At 35.1% G+C, this 18,136-nt stretch overlaps 1 protein-coding gene across 1 annotated transcript in view; it reads left to right on the top strand.

Annotated features, from left to right (window-relative positions):
- LOC114328881 (acetylcholine receptor subunit alpha-like 1) overlaps positions 1 to 18,136 on the top strand; it is a 349,590-nt gene extending 331,454 nt beyond the window's left edge. The window contains exons 9-10 of the mRNA XM_050655379.1: positions 4,137 to 4,393; positions 12,314 to 18,136. Of these exons, the coding sequence (XP_050511336.1) occupies positions 4,137 to 4,393; positions 12,314 to 12,517 (461 nt within the window). The 3' untranslated portion in view covers positions 12,518 to 18,136. The remainder of the gene's footprint in view (positions 1 to 4,136; positions 4,394 to 12,313) is intronic.

Raw genomic sequence — 18,136 nt, 5'->3', positions numbered from 1 at the left:
TCCTTAGTAATACACTTATTTGAACCCCGTTTACAATTGAAGAGTGGAGATATATAATGAGGCAAGCGACAAAAAATAAATTTCTCTGATTTTGCTATTATAATGATCTATACAACAAAGCCGTTAACCTGTATTATGGGCAAAGTAATAGTCGCATTTGAAATAGTTATAAATAAATTCAACGAATAGCGTATGTCGTTAAGTAGTGTTCCGTTTCCTGATAAAAACTCATTTTTCTCAATTGTACATTTTTGTCGCTTGCCCCGTTTAATATCTCCACTCTTCAATTGGTTTTAGATAACGTTATTTTCACTCCGTATATTATTCTTGTTAGCTTAATAGCCGATTAGATTATATTTTTCCGTTCTATTTGTCCTATCCGTTTGAGTCGCTGTGCCTTGATAAATCTGACGATATCTTCTCCTTTCACAAGTTTTCTTACTTCGTAGTTTATCTTCTTCTTGTTGTATAGACATGACTATCTGTTTGTCAATGTGTCTCTAGTAAGTTGTCGTTCCATCGTTTACGTGGTCTTCCTATTGGGGAACCGTCTCTCGCTGTCCTGACTACCCTATTTGTTGTCATTCGGCTTATGTGGTCATTCCTTTCTAATCTTCTGTTTCTTACCCAGTTATTAATGTTATCCACCTTGCATCTCCGTCGTATATATCTGTACTTCTAGCTCTGTCCCATAGAGTCTTACCATCGATTGTTCGAAGAGTTTTCATCTCCCCTGTTTCGAGCAATCCTTTTGTCGTAGTTTATCGGTTTACTAAATTCATTTTTAACTAAGTTTAGTAGGCTTGCTCGTCTCCGAATTATTTTTCTCTCTAGAATCCTTAATCTTTCTTCATTCTCTTTTTGTGTCAGACACATTCCTTCAGCACCATATGTGATTACTTACTGGTCTAATTGCTGCTCTGTAAATTTTCAGTTTAGTATTCTAAGTAAACTTCTTATCTTTGAGGAAGTTGTTGTAATTCCAGTAGGTTCTGTTTCCTGTCAGGATTCTTTCATTGATTACTATTCTTCTATCATTAGTTCCATTACCTAATAGTCGGAGAGATAGAAGCGGATTTTGTGCGTGATAAGTAATATGGAAAAACTATACGGGGATATGTTGAATTAGTTGTGTACATGACTTTCACCAACGGCCGGAAACCAGAGTTGGGGCCGAGGGTAGTTATAAGGGGTCAAAGTGGCGGTTTTTATTATTTTTTTTGTGACGCTCATGATAGAGATACTGCACCAAAATTTGGGAATAAGTAGGTCATGACGTAACTAAGTAAAATCTCTAGGGGCGAAACGCTGCGTGGCCGACAAAGGGGTGGGGGTAGGGGTAAATATAAAAAATATAAAAGGTTTTTTGCGACGTTCGTGATTGAGATAGTGGCCCAAAATTTGGGAATAAGTAGATCATGATATTACTAAGTAAAATCCCCAGAGCCGGAAACCAGAGTTGGGGCCGAGGGTAGTTATAAGGGGTCAAAGTCGCCGTTTTTATTATTTTTTTTGTGACGCTCACGATCGAGATAGTGCACCAAAATTTGGAAATAAGTAGGTCATGACGTAACTAAGTAAAATCTCCAGGGGCGGCACTATGCGTGGCCGACAAAGGAGTGTGGCAGGGGTAAATAAAAAAAATATAAGGGGATTTTTGCGACGTTCGTGATTGAAAGAGTGCACCAAAATTTGTGAATAAGTAGACCATGACATAACTAAGTCAAATCCTCAGAGCCGGAAACCCGAGGTGGGGGACGAGGGTAGTTATAAGGGGTCAAAGTCGCCGTTTTTATTATTTTTTTTGTGACGCTCATGATCGAGATAGTGCACCAAAATTTGGGAATAAGTAGGTCATGAGGTAACTAAGTATAATATCCAGGGGTGGAACGCTTCGTGGCCGATAAATGGGGGTAGGTGTGAATATTAAAAATATAAGGGGTTTTTTGTGACGTGCTAGATTGAGATAGTGCACCAAAATTTGGAAATAAGTAGACCATGACTTAGCTAAGTAAAATCCTCCAAAGCCGGAAACCAGAGTTGGGGAAGAGGGTAGTTTTAAGGGGTCAAAGTCGCAGTGTATATTATTTTTTTTGTGACGCAGCACATTTGTCCCCCACGCAGCGTTCCGCCCTTGGAGATTTTACTTAGAAATGTCATGATCTACTTATTCCCAAATTTTGGTGCACTAACTCGATCACAAACGGCAAAAAAACCCCCATACATTTTTATACTCACCCCTGACTACCACCTCTTTGTACCCCAAGCAGCGTTCCGCCCCTGAAGATTTTACTAAGTTATGTCATGACCTACTTACTCCCAAATTTTGATGCACTATCTCCATCATGAGCGCCACAAAAAAAAATAATAAAACCCGCGACTTTTACCCCTTATAACTAGCCTCGTCCGCCACTCTGATTTCTGCCTCTGGGGACATTACTTAGTTATGTCATGGTCTACTTATTCCCAAATTTTGATGCACTTTTTCAATCACGAACGTCGCAAAAAACCCCTTACATTTTTTTATATTCACACCTGCCCCACCCCTTTGTCGGCCACGCAGCGTTCCACTCCTGGAGATTTTACTTAGTTACGTCATGACCTACTTATTCCCAAATTTTGGTGCACTATCTCGATCATGAGCATCACAAAAAAAATAATAAAAAACGGAACATTGACCCCTTATAACTAACTACCTTCCTCCCCCACTCTGGTTTCCGGCTCTGGGGATTTTACTTATTTATGTCATGGTCTACTTATACCCTAATTTTGGTGCACTATCTCAATCACGAACGTCGCAAAAAACCCCTTATATTTTTTATATTCACCCCTCCTCCAACCCCTTTGTCGGCCACGCAGCATTGCGCCTCTAGAGATTTTACTTATGTACGTCATGACCTACCTATTCCCAAATTTTGGTGCACTATCTCGATCATGAGCGTCATAAAAAAAATAATAAAAACCGCGACTTTGACCCCTTATAACTACCCTCGGCCCCCACTCTGGTTTTCGGCCGTTGGTGAAAGTCATGTACACAACTAATTCAACATATCCCCGTATAGTTTTTCCATATTACTTATCACGCACAAAATCCGCTCCCAGCTTTTAGACTATAACTGAGGCTCCAAGATATTTAAAGTGATCAATATACCTTTTCAGACCCACATTCGGCACTATTTAACCTTGTCACATTAATTGCATGTTTTCTTGAGCATATTAGGTATTTTGTTTTGTTTTGAATTATCGCCAAATCCCTTTTGGGTACTTCCTTGCACAACTTCGCAAATTCTTCCTTTGAAATCTTTAGATTTCTGGTAATAATGCTATGTTATCAAAGTACGTCACAAGTGGTGACGTCGATGTTATAATTGTTTTTATTTCTGGATCTCTTATTGTTCCTTCTACAGCAACATTAAATAGTGACGTTGATATACAGTCGCCCCGTCGTACTCCATTGCTGCTATTATTGCTGCCGTTGATATATCCATTGTCATTTTTATGGGCTTTATAAGTTTCATTGGGATATCTAGGTTCTTCAATCTTCTATTAGGTCGGGTATTATTAGATTGTCAAATGCTTGCTTAAAATCTATGAAAAAGATGTGTAAGTCGATATCGTGCTCGTAACGCTTCTAAGCTGACTGTGTGATTATGTGTATTGCGTCTAATGTTGACATACCCTCTCGAAAGCCCTGTTGGTGTTGGTAGTCTCATATGTTAGTTTCAATGTATTTTTAGAGACTTAGTCTGATTAATGATGTCAACATTTTGTAGCAGCTGTTTAACAATGTTACTCCTCTATAGTTGTTGCAGTATGTGGTGTCACCTTTCTTTAGAATAGGAAATATATATCATGTTTTCCATTCTGTGGATATTGTCTCTTCTTCCCAAATCAGTATTGATAGGTCATATATTTTCGTTACAGTTCTTCTCCGTCTCATTTTATTGTATTAGCTCATATTGATGTCACAACCGCGAAATAAAGAACCAATTTAAATGTAACATCTCATGGTGAATGTTCCATGAACACTGTTTTTACCAACTATCAAAATGATATGGGTTTAATATAAAGATAGGTACATACCTACCTATCAGTTTCAAAATTTTTACAGTAATTTTTAATTTAAATTGTTTCAGGTCTTCCACCCCCTAGGTTTGAAGTACCTCACAGTGGGGGCTTGGGTTCTTGTTTTGGAGAACCTCCATTTCCATTACCTCTTACCGGAGGTGATGAAGATCTGTACAGTCCTGCTAGTTGCAGGACGAATACCTTTGATGGTACCAGCGATATAAGTCCATCGTTTGACAAGCTGGATAGCCATGATATGGAAAAAACAATGGCCGATTCCAGATTCATTGCTCAACATGTTAGGAATAAGGATTCTTTTGAAAGTGTATGTAGTATTTTTTTAGTTTTCATTATAGATATTTGTTTTTTTTTTGTTATTTATTTGTGAGGATATATTACCATTGATGTTGTATTGCTCTCTTTTTCATGTGTGATTCTATGGCCCATAATATATTATGAGTATCTTTCTTAACAGATAATCACGTTTTGTTGTATCAACAAGTGCTATAAATTGGTTGGTACAATTTGTTCCTAATTTTACTTTGAATTCGACTGTTTCTTTTGCAGTTTTCTAATTTCATTTTATAATTTACTTTTTTGTTATTATCTGTGATAATATCGTGGCTGCAAATACATGGTCATTGTGTGCTTCTTTCCTTTCAGAATTCACTTTAAAATTATTTGCGTGGTGATTAGTCCAGGGCGGATCTGTTTTGAGATGGACGTTGCGAGGTAACTCTAATTTTTTTGCAGAAATTGCTTGGAATTAACCCATATAATAATAATTGAGTTATCCTCCCACTCAAAAAGGTCCGGAGCATTGTTTAAATAATCAAAATGTCAAAAAATGAAGGAAAAATTCGATTTCTTTCTACGTTTTTTGATTATAACTTTAAAAATATTCACTTCCGAGAAAAGTTGCACCAAAGTAAAAGTTGCGTAATTAAATTTCCTACAATATAAAATTGGTAAGAAATTTTTAAAATTGTTACCCTTGTTGCAAAATAGCAATAATTGCGAAAAAAAACATAAAAAAAAGTATTCGCATTTTACGTTTTTCAACCATTTCTGCTACAATTAGGATCTTCATGTTTCACCCAGAAAAACTTTATGATATGTTAAAATAATACTGTAAATTTAGTTAAGATCGGTTTAATAGATTTTGCAAAATAAATTTTGCAATCTAGCTTTCGCAAAAAAAAATATTTTTTTCAAAATGTTGCAGGACTGATAATAAAGCAGATAGCAAGTTAAATTTTTTTGCAAATAGAAGAATACTGTACCTTTCATTTGCAATTTGCAAAATTAAAATCGGTTAACTACCACGGCGTTAGGAATTATTTTAAATAAATATTAATTTTTGGTGCTACGCGCAGGACAACGGTGTTCGATTCACACAAGTTGATTTCCACCAAAATTTCTTGCAATCTTTATCTAATATATTATTTTCTTACTCTTTATTTTGTTGTATGTTCATATTTTAATTCCACAAAAAGCATACTAATTTGATTATTTTGTGAAAAATTGTTTAAACAATTGCGTATGTTTAAAAATAATACACTTTTATTTTCTAAGTTAAAATATATGAACAAAGAAAGTTTTTGCTAAAAAAAGTGTTATTTCAAAGGACAGAGTATGTGTTTTTATTATTTAATCATTTAATATTTAATCATTATCAAAGGTCATTGCAATGCCAACCAGAGCGAACGTATCCGTTGTCCTGCACGTAGCACCAAATATTAATGTTTATTTTAAAAAATTCCTGACGCCGTGGTAGTTAACCGATTTTAATTTTGCAAATTGCAAATGAAAGGTACAGTATTTTTTTATGTGTAAAAGAAAATACAACTTGCTGCCTGCTTTATTTTCAGTGCTGCAACATTTTGAAAAAATGAATTTTTTTGCGAAAGCTGAATTGCATTTTTTTTGCAAAATCTGTTAAACACATCTTATTGAAATTTACAGTATTGTTTTATCATATCATCAAGTTTTTCTGGATGAAATATGAAGGTCCTAAGTGTAGCATGAATGGTTGAAAAACGTAAAATGCGAATACTTGTTTTTGTATGGTTTTTTCGAAATAATTGCTATTTTGCAACAAGGGTGACAATTTTTAAAATTTTCAGTTAATTCTATATTATAGGAAATTTAATTACGCAACTTTTATGTCAACTTTTTGTAGTACAACTTTTCTCGAAAATGAATACTTTTACAGTTATATTCAAAAAACCAAGAAAAAAATAGAATTTTCCTTCATTTTTTGACATTTTGATTATTTAAACAATGTTCCGGACCTTTTTGAGTGGGAGGATAACTCAAATATTATTATATGAGTTATTTTCAAGCAATTTCTGCAAAAAAATATGAGTCACCTCTCAACATCCAAATATTTTTACAGATGTGCCCTGGTCTAGATCAACTTTTACTGTTATCCGTTTAGCAGTATCGTTTCTTATATGTTCATTGACGTAACCTACAAATGTAAACACTTTATGACTTGTCATTTGTTTATTTGTTGGAGCTTTTTTTCGCCATTATTTTTTGTGGTAGCCATGCCGAAGGAGTTGTTCCATCAACATGTCAGAAAATTAAGAACAATTAATGCATCTGTCTAATCTGTTTTTATTTCTTTGTTTCTCCATAGATTCGCAAGGTTATTTACGATTTTTAACATAATTATTATTCTATTAAGTTCGTAAATATTTTATTTGCAGACTAATGCCTTATTGAAGTCTATGGTATATTTCCACAAAGTTACCACTATTTTGGATTATGTATATATGTATAAAAGCTTTGACTAAAATGGTTCGTTGTGCTGAGTAAGTTAATAGCAAATTCTCCCAATATTGGAAGCACTGTCGAAGACAAGCAAAAAATCGGTTTTAACTGATAATGTATTGTACATTCATATAAATATGTCAATATACACTTATTGGTAAAGAAATAAAAAAAAATGACAAATTCTATTGTTTCTAAATAATTTTAGTTGTAATCTTCCATTGATAAAATAATAACAACACATATAATTTTTCTTAATGAGAAATTGAAAACATTTTACCTTAAAGTGTAATCAAGTCGTACATGTACTGATAGTCGTCGACTGTCGTCGGCATCTTCATTTTGATTGTAAATTATGACTGGATTAATTTCTTCGATGCTATCTTGACGCATCCAACATTCTTCTATTCACATTTCCGCGCACTTTTTTTTCAAAATTGCGCTAGCAGTATTCAATGATTTTGCCTTTTTTCCAAAACTGCTGCGTCACTGTAACCTTTATGTCCAATATACTTAGTTACCAAAGTAAGTTTTGCATATTCCCCAAATATGTTCAATGGGATTGAATTCACAATCATCATCATCATCATCACGTAGCGCTACAAGCTACAACCCTGGGTGGGTCCTGGCTGACTGTACAACTTTTTTCCAATTTGTTTGGTCTTCCATCAACTAACCGTCGAATGGAATGTTCATTTTCCGGAGATCTGCTTGGATGTTATATCTCCATCGCATTCTGGGGCGTCCGAGTGGTCTTTTGCCTGTAGGAATATCCTCCCATACCAGTTTTACAAGTCTCTCGTTATGAAGTCTGTGCACGTGGCCTGCCCATCTTAGTCGCTGTGATTTAATTTCTTGGACAATATCGGTGTCATCGTCATCATCATCAATGGTGCTACAGCCCTATGAAAGAGCCTCGACCTTCCCAAGTCTATTACGCCAGTCAGTCCTATCCATTGCCAACCGTTGCCAGTTTGCTGCGCCTATTTTTCTCCCATCCTCATCTACACCATCTTTCCATCTAAGTTTTGGCCTACCACTATTTCTACTTCCCACAGGTTGTGACATAAGGATTCTTCTGGGAGGGTTGTTATGCTGTGATCTTGCTAGATATTCTGCATATCTTAGTCGTCCTATTCTTATAAGAGATACTACGTCTTTTCCACCAAATATATGTTTATATCTGTGGTATACCTCGTAGTTGTACCTCCTCCTCCAAATACCATTTTCACAGATGCCACCGAATATGCCTCTCAAGATCCTTCGTTCAAATATAAGCAGAAGGTTTTCATCTGCCTTGGAGATGGTCCATGTCTCCGATCCATATGTCAACACTGGTTGTATAAGGGTTTTGTATATGGTTATTTTTGTTTTTGTTCGGTGTCATCGTAGGGTGCTTTTAATTCGATATTGGTTCTGATCCTATAGTCGTGGCCAAGCTCCTTATTAGTCCGAGCCACTTTTCACAAGTTGAAATTTTTCGCTAGCCGCAATTACCTAAATACATATTTAAAAAGTATGTAAAAAACGCATTTAAAAATTTTTTTAACAGAACTTTTATTTTTTAGAAACAGAAATAAAATTACGAAATAAGACAACTAATTACTTATTTTTGTTTTTTTTTTTGATAATTCTCTAAAATTTGTTGAATAATTTGTGGCAGCACTTCTCAGTAATTCTTTCAGATGCTGGTTAGTTAATACTGATAGGTGTTTTTGACGAATTTTAAAACGGACTAAATTGGTCCAAACAAGCACGTTGTTTCCAATATTGAAATCATTCGACAAGCATCCTTTGTACTTCGTACTTAGGGTACTTCGATTCTGGTACAAATTTCTAAAATTCGATAATCGTCGTCGATTTATAGTTTTATTTTCGAGCTTGATATTCTTGCGTCTCTATTAAATTTTAATTCTCCAGATATTGTTTGGGTCATATATTGGTAATAAAAAATTTACCTTATGAACTATGTTCATTTCAAATGAATTCGCAAAAAAATAAAGAGACGATTTAAAATATTTTCAATTTTCAAGTCTTGAAATCTATTTTGGAGTTCAGTCAATTTTTCTTCCTGCTTTTTTATATACTCGTTAAGTTTTTCTAGTTTAATATTGTAACATTTTTTTTAAGTCGAGTAAAATGATTTAAATGTGTAATCCAAATTACAAATTATATCCGTAGCAAGAGTTATACAAATCGGCCCCTAGTCAGTTGATTGTTGACTTTTATGTCGTACCACTCTTGTCGTATGTTCGTTCACGCAGTTTTCGATGTGTCATATCATTCTTAGCTTGGATGAAACTGGAATTGTTACAAAGTTGCATTTGGTCTTTCTAATTTATTGTCAGTAATTTAAAAGACCTTCTGAAACACATATGGAACGATAATAATTTTTTTAAATAATAACACAAAATTGCAAGGTAGTCGGGTATATTTGTCGAGAGCCACAAGTAATCCTTCGAAGAGCCGCATGTGGCTCGCGAGCCGCAGTTTGGCCACCCCTGCTATAGTCGTTTGTGTTAATGTCGTGGTGAGGTCCGAAAATTTTTCCAATTATTTTTCGTTCGAAACCTCTGAGCTTTTCTTCGTTTGCTTTGTTAGTACCTACAGATCTGACGAAGGATTTATAGATTTTGATCTTGGAACTTCTTGTAAATTTTTTTTATTTTATAAGCTTATCCAGTGCGAATACACATCGATTTGTCGATTGGATTCTGTCTTTGATTTCTTCAGTAACATCGTTGTCAGCTATGATTACGGACCTGAGATACTTAAAACGTTGTACTCTTTCGAAATTGAAGGTGTTGACCGTCACATTTTGTCCTATCCTGTCTCTTCGTATCGTTCTACTTATACACATATATTTCGTCTTCTCTTCATTTTTCTTTAGTCCTACTTCACTTGTTGCTCCTTTCACCTTGTTGAAAATGTATTTTGTGGATAGGATGGAGTCTCCAACGAGATCAATGTCATCTGCGTATGCTAGTAATAGCTTGGGACCTTGAACCGATAGCAGTTCTGTTTTTATTTCGGCTGACCTCATGGCTTTCTCTAATACAAGGTTGAAAAGTAGTGGAGATAACGCATCACCTTGTTTGAGTCCACTGTTGATTTCAAAGTTGCCAGAGAGTTTATTATTTACATTATATATAATGGATTTCTACGGCTGTCGCCGCCTCTCCATACCCAGTTTCCAATTTTTTCTATCGTAACACATATCTTCATCTAAATGCCTCGAATCCATTGCCTCCTGAATATTGTCTCTCCAGCTTCTCCCTGGTCGTCCTCTTTTTCTTCTCTCTGGTGGGATCCACTCTAATATTTTTATCGGCCAGCGAGTCTCATTCATTCTTTTAACGTGACCGAACCATGTCAGCTGTCTCTTTTCAATATCGTCTATTATAGTTTTTTCCACCTTCTTATGTTCTCTAATTGTTTCATTTCTTACATGTTCTAATCTCGAAACCTGACAACTTCTCAAAAAGTCCTTTTCTGTACTAAGTAGCTTCTTTTTATTTCTTGCACTTATGTCCCAAACTTCTGCACCGTAGATTGTAGCGCTCTTCATTATTCTTTCATTTATTCTTCTCGTTGTTTCCTTGTTCCTTGGTAGGTTTTCAATGTCTTCGTTTCCTTTTTGTGATGTTCTGACATTCTTTATTATCTTCCATGCTTCTGAACTCCTAGTTCCTCCTAATTGTTGATCTGTGTATTCACACTTTTTGATCCAGGTTGCGTTTTTTCTTTTAATCACTTCTCTTTTTACTTCTCTATTTAGGTCCCTCTATTGTTACTTTATGTACTTTATTGTTACTATGTACTTTAGATATTTACCCTCCATACAGACTTTAGTTATCCGAATGAGTTTCTTTGGTATTGAGAACTCCGCCATGGCATTCCATACTTGGATTCTTTCTACGCTGTCATATGCCTGTCGAATGTCTATGAAGAGATTGTGTATGGAGATTGTCTATGAAGAGATTGTAGTGGAGTAATCCTAACCCATTATGTCATGAACTATGTTTAATCTCGTCTGTTATAAATATATTTATCTACTCTATCTCATATAATGTATACTTTTTAGTTTGTGAAAACTGTCATTATAGATAGCAGTGCGTGAAGGATTTAAAGTGTGCGTGAAGTAACAATATATCTTAAATGAGATTTACTTTTTCGCACTGTTTTTGGCACATTTTCATATAATCAAATATCCCTAACTTTCGCGTTGTCATGGTGATGACATGTGAACAATAAAGTACAACAAAACTTTTGAAAGTTTTGTGGTTTGAAAGAAGTTAGAATTTTTAAATGTTAAAGTTCTAAAAATTGTAGAATATAAATGAATTCCAGTGACGAAGAGTTACAGTTTTTTATTTGTTTATCGTAGATAAAATATTGTATGAAACTGTGCGTAAAGTACTTTTTGCGAACTTACGCGATGTATAGCACTCGCGCCGCTGTCGCTCGTGCTCTAAACATCGCATGCGTTCGCAAAAAGCATACTTCACGAACTGTTTTATAAATAACTATTGTTTTTCATTTATGATAGTACCTAATTTCGGATTGAAAGAATCCTGAGGAAATAAAATATTTTCATTCATTAACCGATATTTTATTTTATGTACAGTCTAGTAATTTGTTGATTGCTTATTTAAACTGTCTATAATATTGATCAAAAAAAGTAAAACTGCTAGGCAAACAAGCATTTCCGCGTAAAATGTGCAGTGCACATGAATTTTATGAAAAGGTTTTACTGTAAGTAACTTCTTATTAATAGTGTAAAAAATAGTTTACAGGGATTTTTTTAAATAATTTGGAAATTTATTGTTTCGTGTTTTTATTACTAAAGCAAATTAATTTTGTACTTATTATGTTGTACAATAGAGTGGAGCATGGGATGTCGAGTGTCTATACCATTGACATATTAAGCATAGACTCGGCATACTCACCAAAAAAGCGTAACGCGGAAACAGCATGCAAACAGTCGATCAGTAGTCTATCTATCTCTTTTAACCAAGCGATCCCGCTTATGTGACTGACAAAGATGGCTAGACCACTCAATCCTACGTCGACGTTACACCTCGATGCATTGAGTGCCATATCCCTAGCCAAGTATATCCTTTTCCATGTCTCTGGTTTATACAGCGTTCCACGTTATTAAGAATATAACATTGCCGAGATAGCCCCGTGTATTCCTTATGAACGATAGAAGCGCGCCGATGCAATGCCGTACTCGATAGAATCCATCGTATATTGGCAGTCGATGAGTAGCCACCCACGCCCGAGAGGTTTGGCAACACTGATCTACATAAGCGCAATGTTATATTCTTAACGTGGAACGCCGTATAGCGATAATCCAAAACAGTCGCAAATTCGACTTACTTTATTTTATTTTATACTTGTATTTAATAATTCCTTGACTGTAGACATAAATATTGTACAAAATGTGTATTGTGATACATTTTAGGTTGCAGAAGATTGGAAATATGTGGCAATGGTGCTCGACAGACTTTTCTTGTGGATTTTTACGTTGGCTTGCATCGTTGGAACTGGCATAATAATCTTCAATGCTCCATCTTTGTACGATACCACGAAACCAATCGACGTACTTATTTCTAAAGTGGCGAAAAAGAAAATGGCGTTACTTAAAATGGTTCCTGAGGAACTTTAAGACTTGCAAAATTTTAAGCAGCTGTCTGTGTTCACTTAAATTAAGATAACGATTATTATTAAAATGATGTAAAAGTCAATGACTACAGATATTTCTTATTTATGTATAGTTTATTTAAAATTATTTCACTGTTAAATTAAAAATTTGTTAATATTTTTGCTATTCTCTTTTAGTCTAGTTAGTATAGGTGATCTTCATAATTCCGCTAACAAAGTTTTAAGTAGTAATAATTTTGAAATATATTTTTCTTAAATGATAATCTAAGGGCCGGTTGTTCGAACGCTAATCAAAAATGATCATTATCAAATATTTAATTACTGTCACAACTGTCAATGTGAACTTTGATTGGGTTGCTGAAAACATAATTATTGATTACAATTATGAAATTAGTTAATCAATGATGTTAATAATTGTTATGTTAATTGATTAACTAATCTCATAATTATAATCAATTATGTTTTCAGCAACCCAACCAAAGTTGACATTGACAGTTGTGACAGTAATTAAATATTTGATAAGTGATCATTGTTGATTAGCTTTCGAACAACCGGCCCTATGTATAATATTACTTTTAACATTGATTTGAATGGACGTAGAGAGCAATATTGGATTAATATTTAAAAGAAAATCTACTGATCTTCGGTGAATGGGTCTTCAGGAGAAAATTATTCAAAGTAGTCATAAAAAATTAAATTTTTGAATTTTCTATTAATTTCTCAAGGTTTTTTATAATCACTGGTATTTATGCGGCCTGGTTCTCTATGCGTTCTTAAAGTCGACGAATAGGTGATGAGTTCCAATGTTAAATTCTAATATTTTCTCGAGGATCTATCTTCTTGAATGAATTTGGTCAATTTGTTGATATTTCTTGAGTCAATCTGGCCTGATCTTTGCTAATTATGCCCACTATATAAAACGGTTTATGAGGACTTCCCTTACCTGTTATTTGAAGATTTGCTGATTGAATAAGCTGTTAATTGCAACCAACAAGACCAGCCTAAAGTATAAATATCCAAATAAGTGTAATGAGTACTTACTCAAAATATTCGCAACCAACGTTTTTCGTATTTTCTTGCCTTTTCCTCAGTTCTTATTGTATGCAATAAATAATGAACTTAAAAACACAAGTTGGATTTAAGGCCACCAAACAAATTGAAGAAAGAGAAAGACAGTTTAAGATTTAGTTTCGATACAAAGACCACCGCCATTCGCTTATGCACAATCCATCCTCTTGGACGCGTGACCCGTCAAAATAGCCCGGTCAAAACAGCCCCGTCAAAAAAGCCCCGTCAAAATAGCCCGAACACAAAAGAGCCTCGACAAAATAGCCCGCAACCAAAATAGCCCCGACAAAATAGATCGCACACAAAATAGCCCCGGTCAAAACAGCCCCGGCTAAAATAGCCCCACCTAAAACAGCCTCTTATAAACAATTACATAATTATTTATACAAGGTGTCCAAAAACTTTTTTTAATTTAAATTATTTGGCAAAAAGTAAGAATTTATTTAATTTATTTAATTTAAAATGCATTTTACTGTTGCCCGAAAACAGAAAAAATGTTTATATTATAAATTAACATTGATTTTCGCTTAACTTAAGTGTTCAAACTTCCAAGAGGCAGGAAAGACAGGACTCGAGTTCTCTGAAAAGACAATTTTTAGTTAATGTGGTTAAGATAACCATCTGAATAGAGGATAATTACCATTTCTGAAAAAATGTATTTTTAACGAATTATTTGATGATGAATTCTGAAGGGAGCTTTTTTTTCGGAGCTATTTTGTCGGGGCTATTTTGTCGGGGCTATTTTGTCGGAGCTATTTTGTCGGCGGGCTATTATTCCGCGGCTATTTTGTCTGCAGGCTATTTTGTCGGAGCTATTTTGTGTGCGGGATATTATGTCGGGGCTATTTTGTCGGAGCTTTTTTGACGGTGCTATTTTGACGGGGTACCTCTTGGACGCCTCAGAGCACATCACGGGTCGTTCTGAGGAGTCCAAGAGGGTATAATGTGCATAAGCGAATAGTTGTGGATTCTGTATTCAAACTAAATTTTAAACTTCTTCTTTTTCTTCTACGGCACTACAGCCCAAATTGAGCCTTGGCCTTCTTTATTTCTTGCCTCCACCCTTGCTTGTCTGTGGCTGCTCTTCTCCATACACGGACTCCTAAAAGGGGTTTGTGCGTCGCTGTTTACTGTGTCTTCCCAGCGCTTTCTTGGCTTTCCAACCGGTCTCCTTCCCTGCATTCTAGCATTCAGTGCTCTTTTTGGTAGCCTATCCTTTTCCATTCTTATCACATGTCCAGCCCATTGCAATATTTGTATTCTAATGAAGTCTGAAAGTTGATAAAGTTCGTTGTTGTATCGACTTCTGAAGATTCCGTTTTCCCTCACAGGTCCCAGTATTCTCCTCAGTAATTTCCTTTCGAATGTATCGAGTTTGTTTTTGGATGTTTCTTTCAGGACCCAGGCTTCACTGCCATAGCATGTTATTGGTCGAATTAAAGTTTTATAGATTCTCATCTTTGTATTTCGGTGAACACTTTTAGACCGAAATATTTCCGTATACTCTTCCGTATTTATCCATCTTCTGATCCGTCGGCATTATTTCTACTCCCAGGTATGTAAACTTTCCAACCGTTTCAATGTCATCTTTATGTATAATGTTTTGTGGGACTATGTTTCTTCTCATCTGAGTCATTATTTTTGTTTTTTCTGTATTAATTTCTAGACCTAGCATTTTTGTTTGTGTTTTTAACTCTGCGTATGTTTCCTGTGCTCCTGTTGATGTTCTACTCATAATATTGATATCATCGGCATAAACGGCCAGTTGACCCATTCGGTTGGTCAGTAGGTTTCCTCGTCAGTTTGCATTTGCCTAACCGCATACTCCAGTGCCAGGTTAAACAATGTTGGGACCAGCCCATCTCGCTGCTTTAGGCCCTGCGAAATTTTGAAAAAGTCTGTCCGGTGGTTTTGTATTCGTACACATGCCTGAGTTTCATCCATTGTGGCTTTAATTAGTCTTAATAGCTTGTGTGGTAGGTATTGTCAATTCAGCCAATATATAGTATAGTTTGTTCCTTTGACTGAGTCGTATGCCTGTTTGAAGTCTACAAACACGTTGTGAACATCAATATCGTGTTTCCATGATTTGCTCAAGATCTGTTTGACTGTAAATATATGATCCAGTGTCGATCTTCCCCGCCGGAAGCCCGTCTGATACTCTCCAATAATATTTTCTGCTAGTGGTTGGAGCCGCTGGTTTATAATATACGTGAGGACTTTATATGCTGTACATAGTAGAGAAATTCCACGGTAGTTTTTGCACTGGAGTTTGTCTCCTTTTTTATAGATCGGGCATGCTATACTTTTCTTCCAGTCGTCGGGTATTTTCTCTTCTTGCCATATGTCTTTGATGAGGGCGTGGATGTGACTTGCTAGGTGGTCGCCACCTACATTATACAGTTCTGCTGGTATTTCGTCAACTCCCGAAGCTTTATTGTTTTTCTGGGCCTTAATAGCTTCGAGAACTTCCTCTATAGTTGGACCTTCTACTTCATTCTCTTCTACGTAGGTCATACCCATTTCATCTTCCATGTCTACTTGTGTTCCAAGTAGGGTCTGAAAATAATGTTTCCAGGTTTCTGTGACTTTCTGTTGGTCACTGATTATTTGCCCACTTTCATACTCACATGCCCACATAGACCTGTTCGAGGTTTATACCCACTTCTTATCTTTTTTAGAGATTCGTATGCCCCTCTAATTTCGTTGTTTTTGAAATTTTCTTCCATATTTTCTATTTGTCTATTTTCATAGGCTCTCTTTTTCTTTCTACATACCTTGCCTGCTTTCATCTTGCGACTTCAAATAATGTCCGTCTTTCCCGTGTTCTTCTTGTTATGTACATTTTGTGTGCTTCATTTATTTCCTCTATTGCTTGTCAGCATTCGTCATCAAACCATGTTCCTCTTCTCTCCTTTTTCTTGTTTCCCAGGGTGGACGCTGCTGATGTCAGTACTGCTGTTTTGATATTACTCCATTTGCCCTCTATGGAGTGCAGTTCTAGCGTCCTTAACTCATTTGCGACTTCTTGTTCGAACTTCTCTTTACATTCTTGGATCTTCAGTTTTTCCAGGTCCAGTTTGTTTGTTCTTAAAATCTTAAACTGTCTTTCTTTATCTTCGTTTAGTTACGAATTGCGTACTAGGAACCAAAATCGTTGGATTTTTGCTTAGATAAATTAAGGTGTTGTGGAATGCAAATTGTAGATTCCCCACGTCTATTTATTTATCGTCCGTTCTCTTTGAAAAGCATATAAGGCTCGTAATTAAACCGCGATAGAACTTGTTTTGCAACTTAAGAAATCTTTAGATCTCCGGCTCTTTGGATTTCGTTTTGTTTAATTTGAAGATATTTTCCATAATACTGATACTCCATTAAAATGTTACATTTTTTAAACCGTACCTTGCATTTGTTAGAGGAGTCAATTTTATTTCTTTAATGTGTAGGGGGATCAGTAGAAGCTTAAGTTTAAGTTTTTGGGGTCGCCACCCTTGTCCCCCGGCCGCCAACTTGGAAAAAGGGTGCAAAGGGGTTTCGCGCTATATCTCATAAACTACCAACCCTACGGAAAATCTAATGAAACATAAAATGTAGCAAATTAAATTTTCTACAATTTTGTTTTTATTACTTTTTATCGTCAAGTGACCAACAAAAAAGATATAAACAAAAATATGTAAAAATTTTTTAATAAGTTTCCTTTTGGTTATAACTTTTTTTTCAGTTCATTTTAAAATAAAATAACATAGCAATTTTGTAGAGGGTTTTTCAGCGAACAATTTCCACTATAAAGTTGTTTAACTATATTTATTTATATAGGTTTTACAGCGCTCCAAACTTGACCAGATTCTCGAATGCTCATAGGGATACAATAAAAAAAATTAGGCTTACTTTTCTATCTATACATATTTCTTATTCATACAATTTATTATGATTTTAACATTCCTATGCTATTATTAATCTGTTTTTGACCTTTCTCCCCACTATAAAACTTATAATCCTTAGCATATATAGAAAAGGCCCAAGAAGTTGTTTGCCGGTTCAGAAGAAGAATGACGCAACCGCAAAATGCAAAATTTTTAAGAAGAGCAAAAAACGAATTTTTGATATCAAAATCATAAAATATGATCAAAATTAACCATTCACCACACCGTGGTCAGAATCTCGAGATACAAGCGTTTTTTGGGGTGTGCTGCTTGTCTATGAAGTAACATAACTTTTTTCCTATTGTATACTTTGACTTAAAATTTTCCCAAAAACTTCTTCATGAATTGTATTTTATTGTTGTGTTGGTTAAAATTATAAACTAAAAGTTTGTCACTCAACTTTTTTAAGTAAACATGAAACTAACGAAATATGATGACAAAATGTTTAAAAACTAACAACTTCTTTTTTAAACCAAATTACAAAAAACTCGAAGATGTACCACAAGGTTATTTTTTATTGTTAAAAAACATATATAAGGACGCGTTTCGGCTTAACACAAGCCATCATCAGCTTAAATACAGGACAAAAAACAACTGACTGACCTACAATGTAAAAATATCCAACGTTATAT

Source organism: Diabrotica virgifera, chromosome 7 (assembly GCF_917563875.1).
Source record: "Diabrotica virgifera virgifera chromosome 7, PGI_DIABVI_V3a".
Taxonomy (NCBI): Eukaryota; Metazoa; Arthropoda; class Insecta; order Coleoptera; family Chrysomelidae; genus Diabrotica; species Diabrotica virgifera.
This window is presented reverse-complemented; position numbering and strand designations above follow the sequence as displayed.